We start from the raw sequence: 17,401 nt of genomic DNA on the forward strand, positions 1-17,401 counted from the left end.
CCTTCTCATCTGCCAAGTCCCTTCAGAAAATATCTTCCATTGTCCAACCCATGATCTGACAGCTTGTATCTTAAGCTTTCTTGGCTTCTGTGATTCCAAAAACGTCGACTGCTGACATTTTTCTTTGGACCAGTGTCTCTTAAGTTTAGTTGTACTGTCTCCAAGGGAAGTTGACGTGTCCTGTAGAACTAGACACATTTTTTCCCATGTGTGTTGCATTGAAGCTTACCACTTTATCTTTGTTTTACTAACATTTTATTGAAAACTTTGTCTATTTTGGAGGAGAATTAACAGTTTTATAATGGTAAAAATTTCTCTTCAGAAAAATTTTTTTGTTTTTCCTATGAAGAATAGTTAAAAGTTTGGCACCCAGAAACTTTCATTAGCTAATTTAAAATGGGTTAAGAAACTGGAGTTTAGGTCATGTATCTTCATTCTGTTCTCCTGACTTTCAAGAAGTATGTAATTATACTAGAAAGCAAGCATGTCTGATTTCCATTACAAGGTAAATGTTTTTTGACTCAACTTACTTAAAAGTGCACATTGTGGAGAGTATTTTGGCAGAGTTTCAAGTACCTTAAATTCAATCCCTTTGACTGACCTGATTAACTCATAGAAATATATCCTAATAATGAACAATACGCACCAAAATTACCAGTTCAACTTTGTTTATAGTGCCTGCTTTCTACTCCATCCCCCCATGATAACAATTGAAGGCAGCTAAAGGTTTTATTAAAAACTGATTAAATGAAAATACATCTCTTTAATGGAATATAATGTATAGTCATTAAAAATAAAATATTGTTCTAGTTCAGAGGTAAAGTAAAATAAACACACTTCCTTTTTTTCTTCCTGCTAAAATACAGGGTCAAAAAAAAAAAACCAAAATAATAGTCTGGAAAGGTATAGAGCAAAACGCAGATCGGCTACTAGGTGAGAAGAGATCTTGGAACCCAAAGAACTATGTAATAATAAGTTTCTTAAATTGAGTTTTTGTCTGTTTGTTTTCCATTTTATTCTCTCATATTCTGTTCTGGGAGCTGGAGAGGTTGGTATCTCAGAAACACCAATAAACACAGATGTTTGTTAAAAAAGAGAGAAGAGAAAAAAGTCTCCTCTCTAGTCATAGAGCTCTGGGAGCCTATTGGATAAGGAGTTGCACTGCCGTACCAAAGGCAGCTAGTTTGAATCTACCGCCTACCCTGAAGGGAGGAAGATTGGCAGTCTCCTCTCCAGTGTTATTTACAGCTTTGAAAACCAGCTGGGCTGGTCAGCTATGAATCAGTTCTGACTGGTCTGCTGTGTGAGAAATCTCTAGTCACAGATCCAGAAAAGGGTCATCACAAGACAGACATATTGACAGTAATCATCAAATGCCTCAGTAAAAGCTGAATAATGGAGCATGAATGAGATCCTAGCTGGGAACCTGAATTTATCTCTCCACCTGATGAAATGGAAAGACATTCATTCACTCCTTTTGCCTCTTCTTCTTCCATTTATACAGTGTTATAGGAAAGCTCCCAAACAGAGATTTAAATACAGTTCAGTCTTGTTTTATTTTTTTTTAAACGTTTATATTTTTAAACTTTTTCTTAAAGTGAAAAGTTGAAAACTTTGGGCTTTCATTCAATCATTCATACATTTGTTTTAGAACATTAATTACAATTGAGTGAAGTAATTAATTAATGATGTTTGATCAAAAGATATACTCCCTTTCCCTTCACCCAACTTACCTATTTACTAATTTATCCTCCCATACCCTACCCTATCTCTGATAACTGTCATACCACTAAAGGAGTTAGGTGCTTCCTGAGAGAGTTGGGACTAGAAATACCATTTGATCCAGCAATCTCACTACTAGATACATATTCTAAAAAAAAAGAGAGAGCTCCACTTGAGCAGATATTTCCACACGCATGTTCATTGCAGCATTAATTACAGTAACAAAGAGATGGAAATAACTCCTGTGTCCATCAATAATAGGCCAGTAACCAAAGAAACTATAGTACATTTGCACAATGGCGTACTATGCAACACTGAAAAACAATAAAAATTCAGTAAATATTACCTAACATGATTGTATCTAGAGGATATTATGCTAAGTGAAATAAATCAGTCTATAAGATCACTATTCTGAAAGGCTAAGCAAAGGTTTACATACACATCAGCTAGAGTTATTCTTGATAGTTACCATTCAGAATCTTATAATATAGACCTCAAAGTGAATACAGTCAAATCACATGTCATACCAAGAACCTGGCAAATGTGCATTGGAATAAGAATAGACAGCCAGCAGACACATACTGAGATTACACCCATGTTGGGGGAAACTAAGAAGGATTTTAAACTTTCCCCCAAAGAATACTTATGTGAGCAATTATAGACATAAATGAAAAACTAAATGCTCAGCAAAGAATTTGATGATACAAAGAAGAATCAAAATGAGGTTAGTTTATTTGCATGACAAGTCATAACAGTTTTTCAGTCATTCATGGTTTGTTTTACAACATTAATTACCCTTGATTAATTAAACAATTCTAATATCTTAGGAATTCCTTTCTTATTGTTCCATTCACCCAACTTATCTATTTAATATTTTTTGCTCCCTTCTCTTTCTGTTCCTGTTATTCCTTAAAATTTTTCTGTATGTAAACCTCTCCTTAGCTTTTTGTATGTGTTTTATATTAAATTTTTTTTACTGACATGCCACTAAGTATCATTTACTCTAGATTCATCCATATTATATAATATTTCATAAATTCCTAATAGTTTTTTAGTGTTCCATAGTAATCCATTGTGTAAATGTACACGCTTTTTCAGCCTTTCATCTGTTGTGATAAACACACCCATCTCTTTGCTATTTTGTAAATGTAGCAATGAACATGGAGTGTGTATGCTAGTTTGTGTCACTGTTCCTTTTTTTCCCCCTAAGGCAGTTGCTGGATCAAATGGTATTTTTGTTGCCAACTTTCTGATGAAGTAATGCTTGCCACAATGGTTGCACCATTTTACATTCCCACCAGCAATATATAAGGGATCTACTCTCCACACTTTTGCCAACATTGTTGGTTTTTTTCCTGCTTTGTTGAGCTGTGCTGTTGGGGACTGGTATGAGATGGTATCTCATCATTTTGATTTGCATGTCCATCATAACAGGTGTTCATAAAACAACCCTATAGCCAATGATCTTGAGCAGTTCTTCCTGTTTGTTGGCCATCTGAATATATCCTTTGGTGAAATGTCTGTTAATGTCCTTTGCCTATTTTGTGATTTAGTTGATTGTCTTCTTTTTTTGTTGTTAAGGTATTGTTATATTTTAGAAATGAGTCCTTTCTCAGATGTATCATTGCCAAATATTTTTCCCCAGCCTGTAGTCTCTCTTTTTACTCTTCTGGAGTCTTTAGCTTCATATAAATATTTAATTTTATTACATCCAAATTATCTAATGTATTTTCTATTAATTGTGCATGTTCATGTTCAGTTATACTTGATAGTTTATTCATGCCATAAATCAGGATGCCTATATTCTCCTCAGTTTTTTTTCCTTTGATGATCTCTATAATTTTAGATTCTACACCTAGATTCTGTATCAGTCTTATGTTAGCTTGTGTATATGGTGTGAGATATGAGTCTTGTGTCAGTTTTCCACAAATTTGGGTTTGTTGGCACCACCAAATGACAATTTTAGAATTGAAAGATGTAATAATGAAATACAAAATATAAGTGATGGGCTCCACAGCAAAATAACAATGCCATGGGGAAGAATCAGCTAATTTGAAGTGAGAAATAACCTGCCCAATAGATAGAAAACAAACAGGAAGTAAAGAAACAGAACCTTAGGAACTTGAGAGACTTTAACAAGTGAGGAGAGAAAAGATAGGATGAGAAAATATTTTAAAAGTCCTTACTGTCTAGTTCCCAAATTTAGTAAAATATCTAAACCTACAGTTTCAAATATTGACCAAGTCTCATCTAGCAAAATTAATCCCCCAAATAGTCATAGTAAGATATCTCATATTCAAAATAAAAATCATAAAAACAGAGATAGGGGTACAAACTTAGAAGTTGTTTGGAGTTGTTCTGATATAAAAACAGACTACTTTCAACTGAAGACATCTGTTCTTTTTCATTAATTTCCTATTAAGGGGATTTTTTTAATATATATTTTCTTACAATCATTCATATATATTGTATTTCATGCATTTACCTTGTGTTTTATATAATCTTCAGTTTACATTGTTCATGTTTTTGTTGTTAAGTGCCATTGAGTCATAGACGACTCATAACGACCCTATGAACGAAAGTCCTTGACATTTGCGTGTCTTTCATCCTTGCTCCTGGTTCATAGGGTTTCCGGAGGCAAGCTGTTTACGGAAGTGGATGCCACTCCTGCTTCCAATTTGTTCATATACATTGTGTTTTATACAATCATTTAGATACATTGTATTTTATATCATTAATTACTATTGATCTGTTCTATTACTCCATCTTTTCAAGTCCTTATTGAATCTTTCATCACAACCATCCCATGTGCCCTAGCTTTGCTCTCCTGGTGATTTCTTCCCTTCCCTTATTCCATCTCCTTTCCCTTTTTTAAAAAATTATTATTATTTTTTGTGTGTGTACCATCAAAATGGATCCAATGGTACAGGAGGAAATTACCCCTCCTTCTCCAGCAGAGCATCTGGTGGATTCGAACCACACTCCTCTGGGATTGCAGTGCATCTTCTTGCCACTAAACCACCAGAGCTCCCTTCCTTTTCCCTTTTGAACATTTATACACATTTTGCTTAATTATCCTCCTGTTTCAGTATTATGCAGTATTTGTCCTTATGAGACTGTTATTTCAGTCAGCATAATACTCTCTAGACTCTCCGTGTTATATAGTATTTACCAAATAATTGTTCCTTAGTGCTGCATCATATTCCATTGTGTAAATATACCACAAATTTTTAATCCTGAGTTCTCAGTTTTGAGAACTGAAGCTAGAAGATGGAGAAAACTAATAAAGAGACACCCCAGAATAAAGGTTCTAGGTTGTTGAACCCAGAAAATGTCTTTAAATAACGTCCTGGGTGGAATGAGGATCTGTTCAACAGGACAGTTGGCGTACTTGGTGACTATGTCTCCTACATAGTAGAGATCTGAGTTCTTTCTTTGAATAGTGAGAAAGGATATACCTTATTCTACAGCTCTGTCTTCTGGGCACAGAGAATTTATATTTAGACTGATAGAGAAGGTAATGAAGTAAACCAAATTTCTGTCATTTTATAATAATGGAAACAATTTAGTTAACCTTTAGAAGGAATTAACCTTTTCCTTATGATATCCAGGAATTCTGAACTATCACCTTTATATTGAGGACTGTATTTAGTTTTGGATGTAGTTGTTGTTATTAGGTGCCCTTGAGTCAATTATGACTCATTGCAACCCTGTGGAAAAGAGATCTGAACCTAGTCCTGTCCTATATCATCCTAACACTTTCTGATACACAAGAGCCCACTGCAGCAGTCACCACATCAATCCACCTGGTTGAGGCTCTTCCTCTCATTCACCAACCCTCCACCCTTCCCAGCATCATGTTCCTCTCCAAGGAACAATATGTCCATAGTATGTGAGGCAAAGCTGCATCATTCTGGCTGCACCCTCTCCAAGACATATTGGCCAGACGTTGAATACTTTTTATTTGTCTTTTCAGAACTCCACAGTGACAATTGAAGAATTCCATTGTAAGCTTCAAGAGGCCACAAACTTTCCTCTTCGTCCTTTTGTGATTCCATTCCTCAAGGTAATTCTATGAAGTAACTGCTAAATGTGGTTTATCATCACTTTCTAGAATCTCTGTTTTGTGATATAAATTAGGATGAAGTGCTACATTTTTATTTCATTTGGGCTGGCAAGAGATTAGTGTCATTTGGTGATAAACTTCGTGTTTGTTGAGATAGGATTGTCAAAAACTTTGAGTTGTGATCTGGTGTGCAGATACTTCTGGGAGTACACAGAAGGAGCATTCGGAGAGAGGGATTAGGAAATGAGTTCACTAGGTAGAGGGATAGGGAGGAAGCTTGGCCCTTAGTAGAGGAGGTAATTGGATGTAGAGTCTCTTGGATATGGCCAGAACTTGAATAGTTTGTGTTGTCTGAGAGGAGACTGATAAAAGACAAATCTTGTAGATTAGACACCCTCTGAGGCAGAAGAGGCGTTGGGAGCAAGTGATTGGGCCTTCCTGTTGTCCAGGAACAAGCAGAGTTTCTTTCTGTTGTGCATTAGGGTTGCTATGGGTTGGATCCAGCTCACTGACACATAACAGCATCACACCTCCAGCACCTCCAGCTCGCTTGCTTTTCTAATAAAGTCCCCTGGTGTTAATGTTACCTAAACAGAACTTTTGGTACACTGTTTACTTGATAAGTAATACAATGTTATAGTCAAATTGAGTATGTTTTTTCCCCAAACTTCTCTATTTTAAGTAATTTCATTTTCACAGAAAATTGGTACTAATACCGTAAAATTCCTGCATAGCCTTTATCCATACTTACTAAATGTTAACATTTTACCACACCTGCACTAGTGTAGTTAATGGCAGCTTTTTTGGCTACCATCTGGGTGTCCTCAGTATATCACTGTTTTAAAACATTCACTAATTATGGTACCTGCTAATTTAACCCTTGATGACAGGATGACAGTTAACTCAATCAGGAAAGTAACATTGATGCATCTGTAGACTTCATTCAGCTTTTACCATTTGTCTCATTAATAGTCTTTGCAGCAGTAGAAAATTTAATAGCGTCAAAAAAGTTGGTCCTCTTACTGAGACAATGATTATAGTTTTTAAGAACTTTTCCCTCCATCCCCCACACTCCTGCACTGGGTAAAGCATTACAGACAGAAAGTGCATGGTTCTCATGGGCACAGCTTGAGCTGTGGCTCTGTTGTAACATCATTGAAGCCTCAGCATCTCAGGACCGTCTGTGGAGCCTTTTTTTAGCCCTTAAACAGCTGTGCTCATTCTATCTTGTTCGTCTTTCTTACTGTCAAAACCTGTAGACAGTTATTTCTCCATGACCCCAGAATCGAAAAAGATTGTGAAATTTGTGTTAATAGGAAGCAGCATATTTCTTTATTCATCAAAGGGCAGGTGTCACAGATGTAAAGATCTGACATTGTAAATTTTTTTTTTCAGTAAAATTTTTACACTCACAGCAAAATTGAGGTTATAGAACAGAATACAGCTCTTAAAAAGTGTTTGTTATGTAGTCAGATTCCCTATTCTTAACTCTGTTATTTTGGAAAACAGCATGAGGTAGGTTTTTATGGCAGCTTTTTGGCTAGCATTAGGGTTTTGTCGATATATCATTACTTTAAAACAGTCACTAATTATGGTGCCTGCTGAATTAACCCTTGGTGAAGGGATGACTCCTTTCATGGATTAAAGCTCTCCTATCCAAAAAAACCAGAACAAAAACCTAACTTCTAATGATCTTTCACTTGCTTTTCTATTTTCATGGGGATAAAGGTTTCTATTATGGATAGGCTTACTCTGAACTAACTGTAGGTACATAAGAGAAAACCATCTTTTTATTTTATAAATTATTTATTTGTAGAAAAGGAAGAGAAATACAGGAAAAGTCAATTTTGTATGAGAAAACCATCTTTTTATTTTATAAATTGTTTATTTGTAGAAAAGGAAGAGAAATACAGGAAAAGTCAATTTTGTATTTGGATAAGGTGTAATTTTGCAGTTTCTTTAAAATGTGTAGGAAGACCCCCAGTGCATTGAATTGACACAGTGACTATAGCAATGGGCTCAAGTATGTCAGAGATTATGAGAAAGGCACAGGACAGAACAGGGAATCTCTTGTTCATATGGTCATGAGTTGTACTCGACTCAACATCAGCTAACAACAACCGCAAGGGTTTTTGGTATTTAGAATTTGTCTCCACTGAAGGTTTTCCCCATTTACAAGCTAAAGAATAGGGTCTGTTTAGAGAGCCACACCGTAAAGTAGCCTCTGCCCACAGCAACTGTGTCCTCAAAGCCTACTCTAAACCTCACTGCCTTCTTTCCTGACACCCCTCCTCCTCTTCCTCAAAAATCCTATGGTGTAACCAAACCAGAATAATCCCCATGGTGTAACCACACCAGAATATTGTGGCAGCTGTCACAACAAACAGTGCTATTCAGAAATACAGGGAACTCTGCTGAGTTAATGGTAGGGACTTGCACTACCAAGGTACATGGATTGAATCAACCACCTGCTCTGTGGAAGAAAGTCTCCTCCCATTCATTTACTGCCTCTGAAAACTCCCTGGGGTCAGCTATGGGTCTATTCTGATCCAATGATGCACAATAACAACAATATCAGATAGGGCAAGGTTTCAATCTATTGTTCATAGGGTCTATATGAATCATATTCAACTTGATGGCACCTGACTAGTCAAAGGCAGGCTGGGGTTAGAAGAAAAAACCAGAGCTCACAGTCTGTACAAGTGGAAAGAATGGATTTTTCCAGCTCCCTTTTAGGCAATTTTAATAATTCTTTTAGTTAACTAAAGTTTTTTAAAATATCCATTTAAAAATTACTCTGTTGGCCAAACATTGACTAAGCTCTGACTCTGTATGAAGCTGCAAAGATGGATAAGGCACACAGTTCCTTCTTAAAACAGTGTACATCTTCTGGAACAAAGAAACAAGTTAAATCTTCTAATAATACAAATATAGTGCAATAGATAGTACTTTACTTACAGAAGAGACATGAAAATTAGACTGACAAGTAGAGAGGGCTTTATTTGTGTTAACTAACGAGTTTGTGAAAAATCTTTGAGGTATTGAGTTTGATAAAAGATAGAGAACCATGAAAACAGCCTTCCAGCCTCTCCCTCTTCTTTTCAAGGCCAACCTGCCCCTGCTGCAGCGAGAACTGCTGCACTGTGCTCGGGCTGCCAAGCAAACCCCATCTCAGTACCTGGCTCAGCACGAACACCTTCTGCTCAACACAAGTATAGCATCACCTGCTGACTCTTCCGAGCTGCTCATGGAGGTGCATGGAAACGGGAAGAGGCCCAGTCCCGAGAGGTGAGCAGAGGAGAGCAGTGTTGTCTTTTTTTGGAACCACTTCAACCAAGAGAATTACATTTCTGTGCTAGTAGGTAGGTATAGTTCCTTGCTTTGTCCCAACAGTAAGCAGTGGAATAAATCTGAAGTCTGTTAAGGCATTCTCAGACATGCATTTTTCATCCAAAAATTCTTCAGATGACTTTTACATTCCTACTGAGAAAGTACTCTGGAATATTTTTTATGTCCCCTGCTCAAGAACCACAAGACATACAATCAGCTAAAGGAGTTGTGAGAGTTCTACCACATGCACACACACCCCCCAGTATGTGAAATCTTGCAAAAGTGTAACAGTCATTGATACTTGGTCAAAGATAGTAGTCAGTTTTTTACAGTTGAACTTGATTGACTGACAGCTTTACCAGTGCACAAGTAGATTGATTATGTAATCCTATAACTCATCTCCACAGAACAAATTTGACCTCAAAACATTCTTAAGCATAGTTTAACTCTCTAAACCTATTACATAAGTTAGTGCTGTCATCATCTTTGTCTCCTTTGCTTCATGAGGGTTAGCTGTTACTGCCTGCTTATGAATTTATTTGCCTTCTCTATCTAGAATAAATCAGCAATTTACCTTATCTCACTGATCTCTAAAGACATTTCCTTTCAGTTGATAGCTCTTGTACAGTCATGCCTTCCTGCTTTTGAAAATACATAGGGCAAAATAGGTGCTCAGAAAATGTCTATATGAACATCTGTTGACAGACTCAGAGATTTACCTCTGGTTTTTCTACAGGAGAGAAGAGAATAGTTTTGAAAGAGATACTATTCCTCCTGAGCCTCCTGCCAAGAGAGTTTGTACCATCAGCCCTGCTCCCAGACACAGTCCTGCTCTCACTGTGCCCCTCATGAATCCTGGAGGCCAATTCCATCCCACTCCTCCACCTCTTCAGCACTACACCTTAGAAGATATTGCGACCTCCCACCTGTATCGCGAACCTAACAAGATGCTAGAACATCGAGAAGTTCGTGAGAGACATCACAACCTTAGTAAGTGTCACAAAGTAGCATAATGATGATTTCCCTGCTTATTTTTTGGTTTTGATATTTCAAAAGTAATGTCATTACTTGACATGTTGTGGATCTCATTGTAAATTTATCTCACTTCCTAACTTAATTACTACTGTTATATGATTGAGTTGAGATTACTGTAAATAGTCTCCACAGTAAGTCAAAGCATCTTATTAAAGTTAGCAAGATTAAAAGTGTTAAGTGGGAATTAAAAACTTGAGAACTATACACTGAAATACTTGAAAATAAGAATATCATATCTATAACTTACTCTCAAATGATTCAGAAAAAAATGATAAAGTGAGATAAAATATTAATATTTGGGAAATCTAAGTGATGATTACAAGGAAATTTTTGTACTATTATTGCAAATTTTCTTTAAGACTGTTTATTTCAGAATAAAAAGTTTTTAAAATTAATTGAGAACTATATAAAATATGTAGTCATGAGAGGGAAAGACCTAGACATTAAGGTCAGAAGAATGAGATTGTCTAAATTTTAGTCTTGGCCCTGCATCATAATTAGCTGTGTGATCTTGGGAAAATTACTTAGGCTCGCTCTCTTACCCATAGACTGCTCTGTCTGAAATGGAAATAACATTACCCCTGCTAAGTTGTAATTAAGCTTACATTTGGGGTGCCTGGTTTATTAATCCATTTTAAATTTAGTAAGAAACAAAAAGATTTCCCAACAGACTTTACACAAAGTCAGTTTGGGACACAACTCTACCTTGTGCTTTTTTGTATTCATGGCCTCATAGGAGTTTACTATATATAGAAGGGTATTTGATATTTAACTCTGAGCATGTGTCAGGACATAGTACCAAAGGGATGGTGGTTTGCAGAGTTTTCCCTGCACTTCCTTTTGTGTGGTACTCTGTGGAGTAAAAAAATTACAGCACATTTTGCCTTTGCCATGCCTGATTTTAGCTCCCTGCTATCCTTCAGAAGCTTGGACTTCAGGGACATGGCTTCATGCAGTGGTAGCTGGATGGTGGAGGCCGAGGTTGCTGTGGAGTTCACAGTTGCCAGTATTTACTGAATTTTATATATCATTTAGATTGTGTTGTACTTAACTAGTCTCATTTCATTAGCTCAGCAATCCAGTTTTCTTTTTTTTTACAGATGAGAGATTAAAGAGCTGTGGCCCAGCACCTAATTAGCAAAAGGTAGAGATACTTGCCTCATGCCCAAAGCTTTTATACTTGCCGGTGTTTTGAGGCTTCTCTTAGCAGTTGTCCAGTGTAATTCTGTCCCTTTCCCTCTTTGTATCTTTTTATCCGTAGGCTTATTATTAGTTTATTTTCTATCTATATTCATTTTTCTGAAAGAAATAAAAAAAATAAACTACCTAATTGCAGTTTTTTTTTTTCATTGTAAAGTGTATTCTTCCAACATTTACTAAAATTCCCAGCAGATCTCTGTGGTTCCTTTCCTTTCATTCTCCCTTCCTGCCTTCTGACCTTTGTCCTTGGCAAAATGTTTCCCTTGTAATCTTATGTGGTTGATTTTTCTAATCGATCATCTCTATTCTTGATTTAAGTTTGTGTCCTTAATTTCCCCTCATCCTCTTTTGTAAACCTATACCCTTCTACAATGATTTGTAATATACTGAACCATTCATTTCCCTCTTCTTCTCTTTCTGAAACAAATATAACATCCCTTTTACTGTCGTAAAACGTAATTCATAGATACTGTATCTGTCTTTACTTCATCTTATTTGGATCCACAGTCAACACTAGTGGTAGTAGGTAGTAGTCAGGAAATCAAAAGACATATTGCATTGGAAAAATCTGCTGTCATGAACCTCTCCAACGTGCTAAAGAGCAACAGTGTCAGTTTAAAGACAAAAGATGCACCTCATGTAAACCTTTTCAGTTACTTCCTGTGCATCTGAAAATTGGAGAGTGAATAAGGATGACAGAAGAATTGATGTCTTTGAGTTGATGTTAGAGAAGAATACTGAATAGCCTAGGAACTTCCAAAAGAACAAACAAGTCTGTCTTGGAGGAAAAACAACCATCATGTTCCTTAAGAGACAAGAATAGTGAAACTTTGTCTCACATACTTTGAGTATGGGGTCAGGAGAGGCCAGTTCTTGGAAAAAGCTGCTGGGAAAGGTGGGAATGTCAGGGAAAAGAAAGGAAGACGCTCCACAAAATGAATTAACAGGGACTATGTCAATGGGCTCAAGTATATCAAAGATGATGAGAATGGCAAGTAATTGCAAAGACCATGGCCTACATCAGACGCACCTTCATCTGCAGACCGACAATGTTGCTTCTTCGTACTCTGGAGAGGTCTCTGACAGCAGATTTTCCAAGTGCAATTAGTCTTTTGATTTCCTTACTTCTTGTTCCAAAAGTGTTGATTGTGGAGCCAAACAAGCTGTAATTGTTAACAGTCTCAATCTCTTCTCCATCTATCATGGTGCTGCCAGTTGGCCTAGTGATGAGAATCTTTGTTGTCCTTGACTTTTCTGGAGCATGCACTTCAGGTCCTCCTCAGTTTCAGCTAGCAAGGTTGTGTTATCTGCATAACGTAGGTTGTTGATGAGTCTTCCTCCATCCTGATGCCACATTCCTCCTCATAAAGCCCAGCCTCCCAAATGATCTGTCCTGCATATAGATTGAAAAGGTATAGAGACAGGACACATCCCGGACACTCCTTTCCTGATTTTTGTACCATGCATGTTTGCTTGCTCTGTTCTGAGGACAGCTTCCTGGTCTGAGTATAGGTTTTGCATAAGCACAGTCAAGTGTTCTGGAATTTCCATTCTCCTCAAGATTAGCCACAATTTGTTGTGACCCACATAGTCAAATGCCTTTACATTGTCATTGAAATACAGACATTCCTCTGGTATTCTCTGCTTCCTGCCAAGATCCATCTGACATTGGCAGTAATGTCTCTAGTGCCGCGACCTCTTCTAAACTCAGCTTGGGCTTCTCACAGTTCGAATACTAAGCTATTTATTTCCTTTGTTGGCACTTAAGCGCAGTAGAAGATTGTGGGAATGACACAGGACTGCTTAAGGTTTTAATCTGTTGTCGTGTCATTTTGAATTGGAATTAGTTTTACTTGACATTTGATTTTTTAAATATATAGATGCTATCTCAGTTTTTATTTGCAGTTTGCTGACTACCTACAAATTTTAGTATCTTTTTATAGGTTTATAGGCCATTTGTACGTTCTTTCCTGAGACATACCTGTTTGGTTTTGATAATTTTTGTTTCATTGTTGATTTGGAAAAATTCTTAATACATTCTGAATAGCCGTGAGTCTTGGACCTTCAGTGCCTTTGTTGCTTCTGTTGTTGTTGTTGTTGTTATGTGCCATTTAGTTGACCACAAACCATAACGACCCTATGAATAGCAGATCTGTACCTTGCCCTGCCCTGTGCCAAACACATCATCTCCGATATACTTGAGCCCATTGTTACAGTCACTGTGTCATTCTGTCTTGTTCAGGGTTTTCTTTTTTCACTGAGGTCTTTTTCCATGAACTAACCCTGCTTTACAACTTACCCAAAGTATGTAAGATCAAGCTTTCCTCATCTTTGTCATACAAGGAGCACCCTGGTTGCATTTTCTGCAAGACATATTTGTTTGTTGTTTGGACAGTTCATGGACTTCTCATTCTTCCAGTGCCCCAAGTCACAGGCAGTAATAATTCTTCTGTCATCCTTAGCCTTTGTCCAACTTTTAGATACATAACAAGTAATTGAAAGAACATGAATTGGATCAAGCACACCTTAGTCTTTAAACAGACCTCATTGCTCCTTAGAACTTTGGAGAAGTTCTTGACTGCAGATTTTCCCAATGTAATTTCTTGATTGCTGGTACAAAAATTGTTGATTGTGGATCTAAGTAAAATGAACTTGTTGACAATTTCAATCCTTTCTTCATCTATCAAGATATTTCCTGTTGGCCTAATAGTGAGGATTTTTGTTTTCTTGATGTTGAGATATAATTCATATTGAAGGCTTTTTGTTGTTGTTATGTGCCTATGAGTCGCTTGCAACACATACTGACCCTATGTACAACAGCCCTAAACCCTGCTCTGTCCTGTGTCATTCTCACTGTCTCCGACACACCCACCCTGATTACCCTAGTCACTGAATCAGTCTACCTCATAGAGGGTCTTCCCCTCTTGCATTATCCCTCCACCCACCCAAGTATGATGTCCCTCTCCAAGGACTGATCCCTGCTTGCAACATGTCCAAAGTATGTCAGACAAAGCTTCAGAATCCTTGTCTCCAAGGGGCAGCCTGGTTTAACCCTCTCAGAGATGAACCTGTTCATATTCTTAGCAGTCCATGGTACATTCAATACTCTTAGCCAGCACCACACCTCAAAAGCATCAATTATCCTTCTATCCTTCTTAGTCATTGTTCAACTCTCTGACACATAGCAAGTGATTGCAAAGACCATGGCCTGTATCAGGCGCACCTTAGTCTCCAGAGTGACACCATTGCTCTTCAGTACTTTGGAGCGGTCCCTAACAGCAGACTTTCCCATCGCAGTACTTCTTTTAACTTCCTGTCTGCTGGTACCAAGAGTGTTGATCATGGAGCCAAGCAAACTAAAGCTGTGAACAATCTCCGTCTCCTCACCATTTATCCTGATGCTGCCAATTAGCCCAGTGATGATAATCTTTGTCTTTTTTGTATTGAGCCTCAATCCATATTGAAGGCTGCAGTCTTTGACCTTCTGTAGCAAGCACTTCAGGTCCTCCTCACTTTCAGCAGCAGGGTTGTGTCATCTGCGTAGTGCAGGTTGTTGATGAATCTTCCACCAATCATGATGCCACCCTTCTCCTCATAGAGCCCAGCCTCCCGGATAGTCTCTTCTGCATATAGGTTGAAAAGGTATGGAGACAGGACAAATCCCTGGCATACACCCTTCCCAATTTTGAATCATGCAGCATTTCCTTGCTCTGTTCTGATGACTGCCTCCTGGTCCAAGTATAGATTTCACATTAGCATGATCAAGTGTTCTGGGATTCCCGTTCTTCTCAGAGTTAACCACAGTTTGTTATGATCCACACAGTCAAACGCCTTTGCATAATCAATGAAACACAGGTAGATATTCCTCTGATATTCCCTGCTTTCAGCTAAGATTCATCTAACATTAGCTACTATATCCCTAGTACCACGACCCCTTCTAAACCCAGTCTAGGCTTCTGGCAGTTCTCTGCTGTTGTGCTATTCCATTTGTTTTTGGATTATCTTCAGTAGAATCTTGCTTGCATATGATATTGTTCTATAATTTCCATAAGGCTGTAGTCTTTGATATTCTGCAGCAAACACTTCAGGTCTTCTTTACTTTCAGTGAGCAAGATTGTATCTTCTACATAACATAGGTTGTTGATGAGTCTTCCTCCAATCATGATGCCACATTTATCTTCAAAAAGTGCAGTTAAAAAAAAAATATTAGTTGTAAAAGAAAAAAAAAGGTGGTGTGTTTTCCTGAATGATTTGTTTAGTATACAGCCTAATAAGTATGGAAACAGGATACAGCCTTGATGCACACCTAATTCTTTGTTTTAAAACCTGCAGTGTTCCCTTGCTGTGTTCAGACAATAGCTTCTATAGTCTAGGCAGAGGCTTCACATCACCTTGATTAAGTATTGAAAGAATTGAAAAAATGTGTATTGAAAGAATTCTGTTCTACTGAGTGCTTCCCTTTATCTTCACATTTATTCTCTGGTTTTTACAGGTCTAAATGGAGGCTATCAAGATGAGTTAGTAGATCATCGTTTGACAGAAAGGGAATGGGCTGATGAATGGAAACATCTTGATCATGTAAGACTCTTACATAATTTTCCTCTTTTAAATTCTTTTCTTATCAACAGTTAACAAATGTATGTGCTTAAAATAAACATAATGATAACTTTGTAATATCTTTGGAATGAAGAACTCCAAGATTTCTGTTCTTCTTGTGTATGAGTGACTCTTCTTCTTGAGTAATGTCCAGCTGATTGATTCCATTCAGAAGAACTGAAGTCTGCTTTCTCAGCCTGTTCTTCTTTAACTGTGACATTTTTCTCCATATAGGTAAAGTCCATTTAGAGACAAAGCTCCAAGAACTTGCATGGCATTGTTATCACAGTGTGTGGTTTCATAAACAATAGCATATTTACTTTCTCCTCAGCTAGACACCTGAAAGAGTCACTCTCAACTTGGTGATAGGCTTATTACTTCTATAAAATTTAAGAACACAGTTTTGTGGGTTTGTGTCCCATTTCTCCAGCCTTCTTTCATTTTAAACTGGCAAGTTGCTGAAACAGTTGCTTCATTTTTAGCCTTAGTTAGTTGTTTGCTGTTGTTTTTTTCTTTTTTTTAATAGAATGCTACATTGTTTGAATTGTGTTATATGTAAAGTTTAAATTAATAATAAGAACTTGCCATAAATCATTAAATAAACAAATGCCAAATACATGTAAGAATGCATGTATGTTGAAAGAAAGCATTTCTGTTATAAATTTACTTGGAATACTTTAACAGAGAGATAACATTTTCACCATTTTCTTTGAAGGAACTATGTTATAAAGAAACTCTGGTTGCTTTAACCTTAAAGAATTCAGGTAGCATTTTGAAATCCAAATACATAGGTGCATAGACATTCTCAAAGAAATAGTAAAAAAAAGTTTTCAAATATAACTTATGTTTCTAAATCTTTAAAGTAGGCAAATTTCCATTCTATTTTTACCTGTCTATAAGCTTCATTCTCTCTATCTTTGCGTGTCCTTGGTTTTTCAATGTTGATTGAGCTTTCTCGTCTCATCTCAGCCTTATTTCCTCTCTTGTCCCAGGCCCTGAATTGCATTATGGAAATGGTAGAGAAAACGAGACGTTCCATGGCAGTTCTACGCCGCTGTCAAGAATCTGATCGTGAAGAACTCAACTACTGGAAAAGGCGATATAATGAAAATTCGGAGATGAGAAAAACAGGAAGCGAGTTGGTCTCCAGGCAGCATAGCCCTGGGAGCGCAGACTCTCTCAGCAATGGTAAGAGGAAAGTGTGCAGGGAACCCAGCCTAAATTGGACCCTAGGCACTCACCTGAGATTCTAACAGGGGCTTTTTGTATTTAACATTAGAGGGAGTTGAACCAGAACGTCTCAGCTGATTTTGAAAAGTAAGGGGGACAAATATTGGAGCATTTAGTACTAGTATCCAGTATGCTGAAGAACTGTTAATTCTTCTTTTTGGAAAATGAGAACATCTATGATTTTTTGCTCAGTTTTCAACTCTCCATATACATATACATACA

General features: G+C 37.2%; 1 protein-coding gene across 2 annotated transcripts in view; it reads left to right on the plus strand.

Annotated features, from left to right (window-relative positions):
• CBFA2T2 (core-binding factor, runt domain, alpha subunit 2; translocated to, 2) overlaps nt 1–17,401 on the plus strand; it is a 200,178-nt gene that overhangs the window by 153,478 nt on the left and 29,299 nt on the right. For both annotated transcript variants that reach the window (XM_006881448.1, XM_006881447.1), the window contains 5 exons: nt 5,699–5,788; nt 8,895–9,076; nt 9,855–10,108; nt 15,846–15,931; nt 16,942–17,137. In XM_006881448.1, the coding sequence (XP_006881510.1) occupies nt 9,036–9,076; nt 9,855–10,108; nt 15,846–15,931; nt 16,942–17,137 (577 nt within the window). In that variant the 5' untranslated portion in view covers nt 5,699–5,788; nt 8,895–9,035. The remainder of the gene's footprint in view (nt 1–5,698; nt 5,789–8,894; nt 9,077–9,854; nt 10,109–15,845; nt 15,932–16,941; nt 17,138–17,401) is intronic.

The sequence above is a fragment of the Elephantulus edwardii genome, unplaced genomic scaffold, assembly GCF_000299155.1.
Source record: "Elephantulus edwardii isolate Elephantulus edwardi_28Jun2011 unplaced genomic scaffold, EleEdw1.0 scaffold00015, whole genome shotgun sequence".
Classification (NCBI taxonomy): Eukaryota; Metazoa; Chordata; class Mammalia; order Macroscelidea; family Macroscelididae; genus Elephantulus; species Elephantulus edwardii.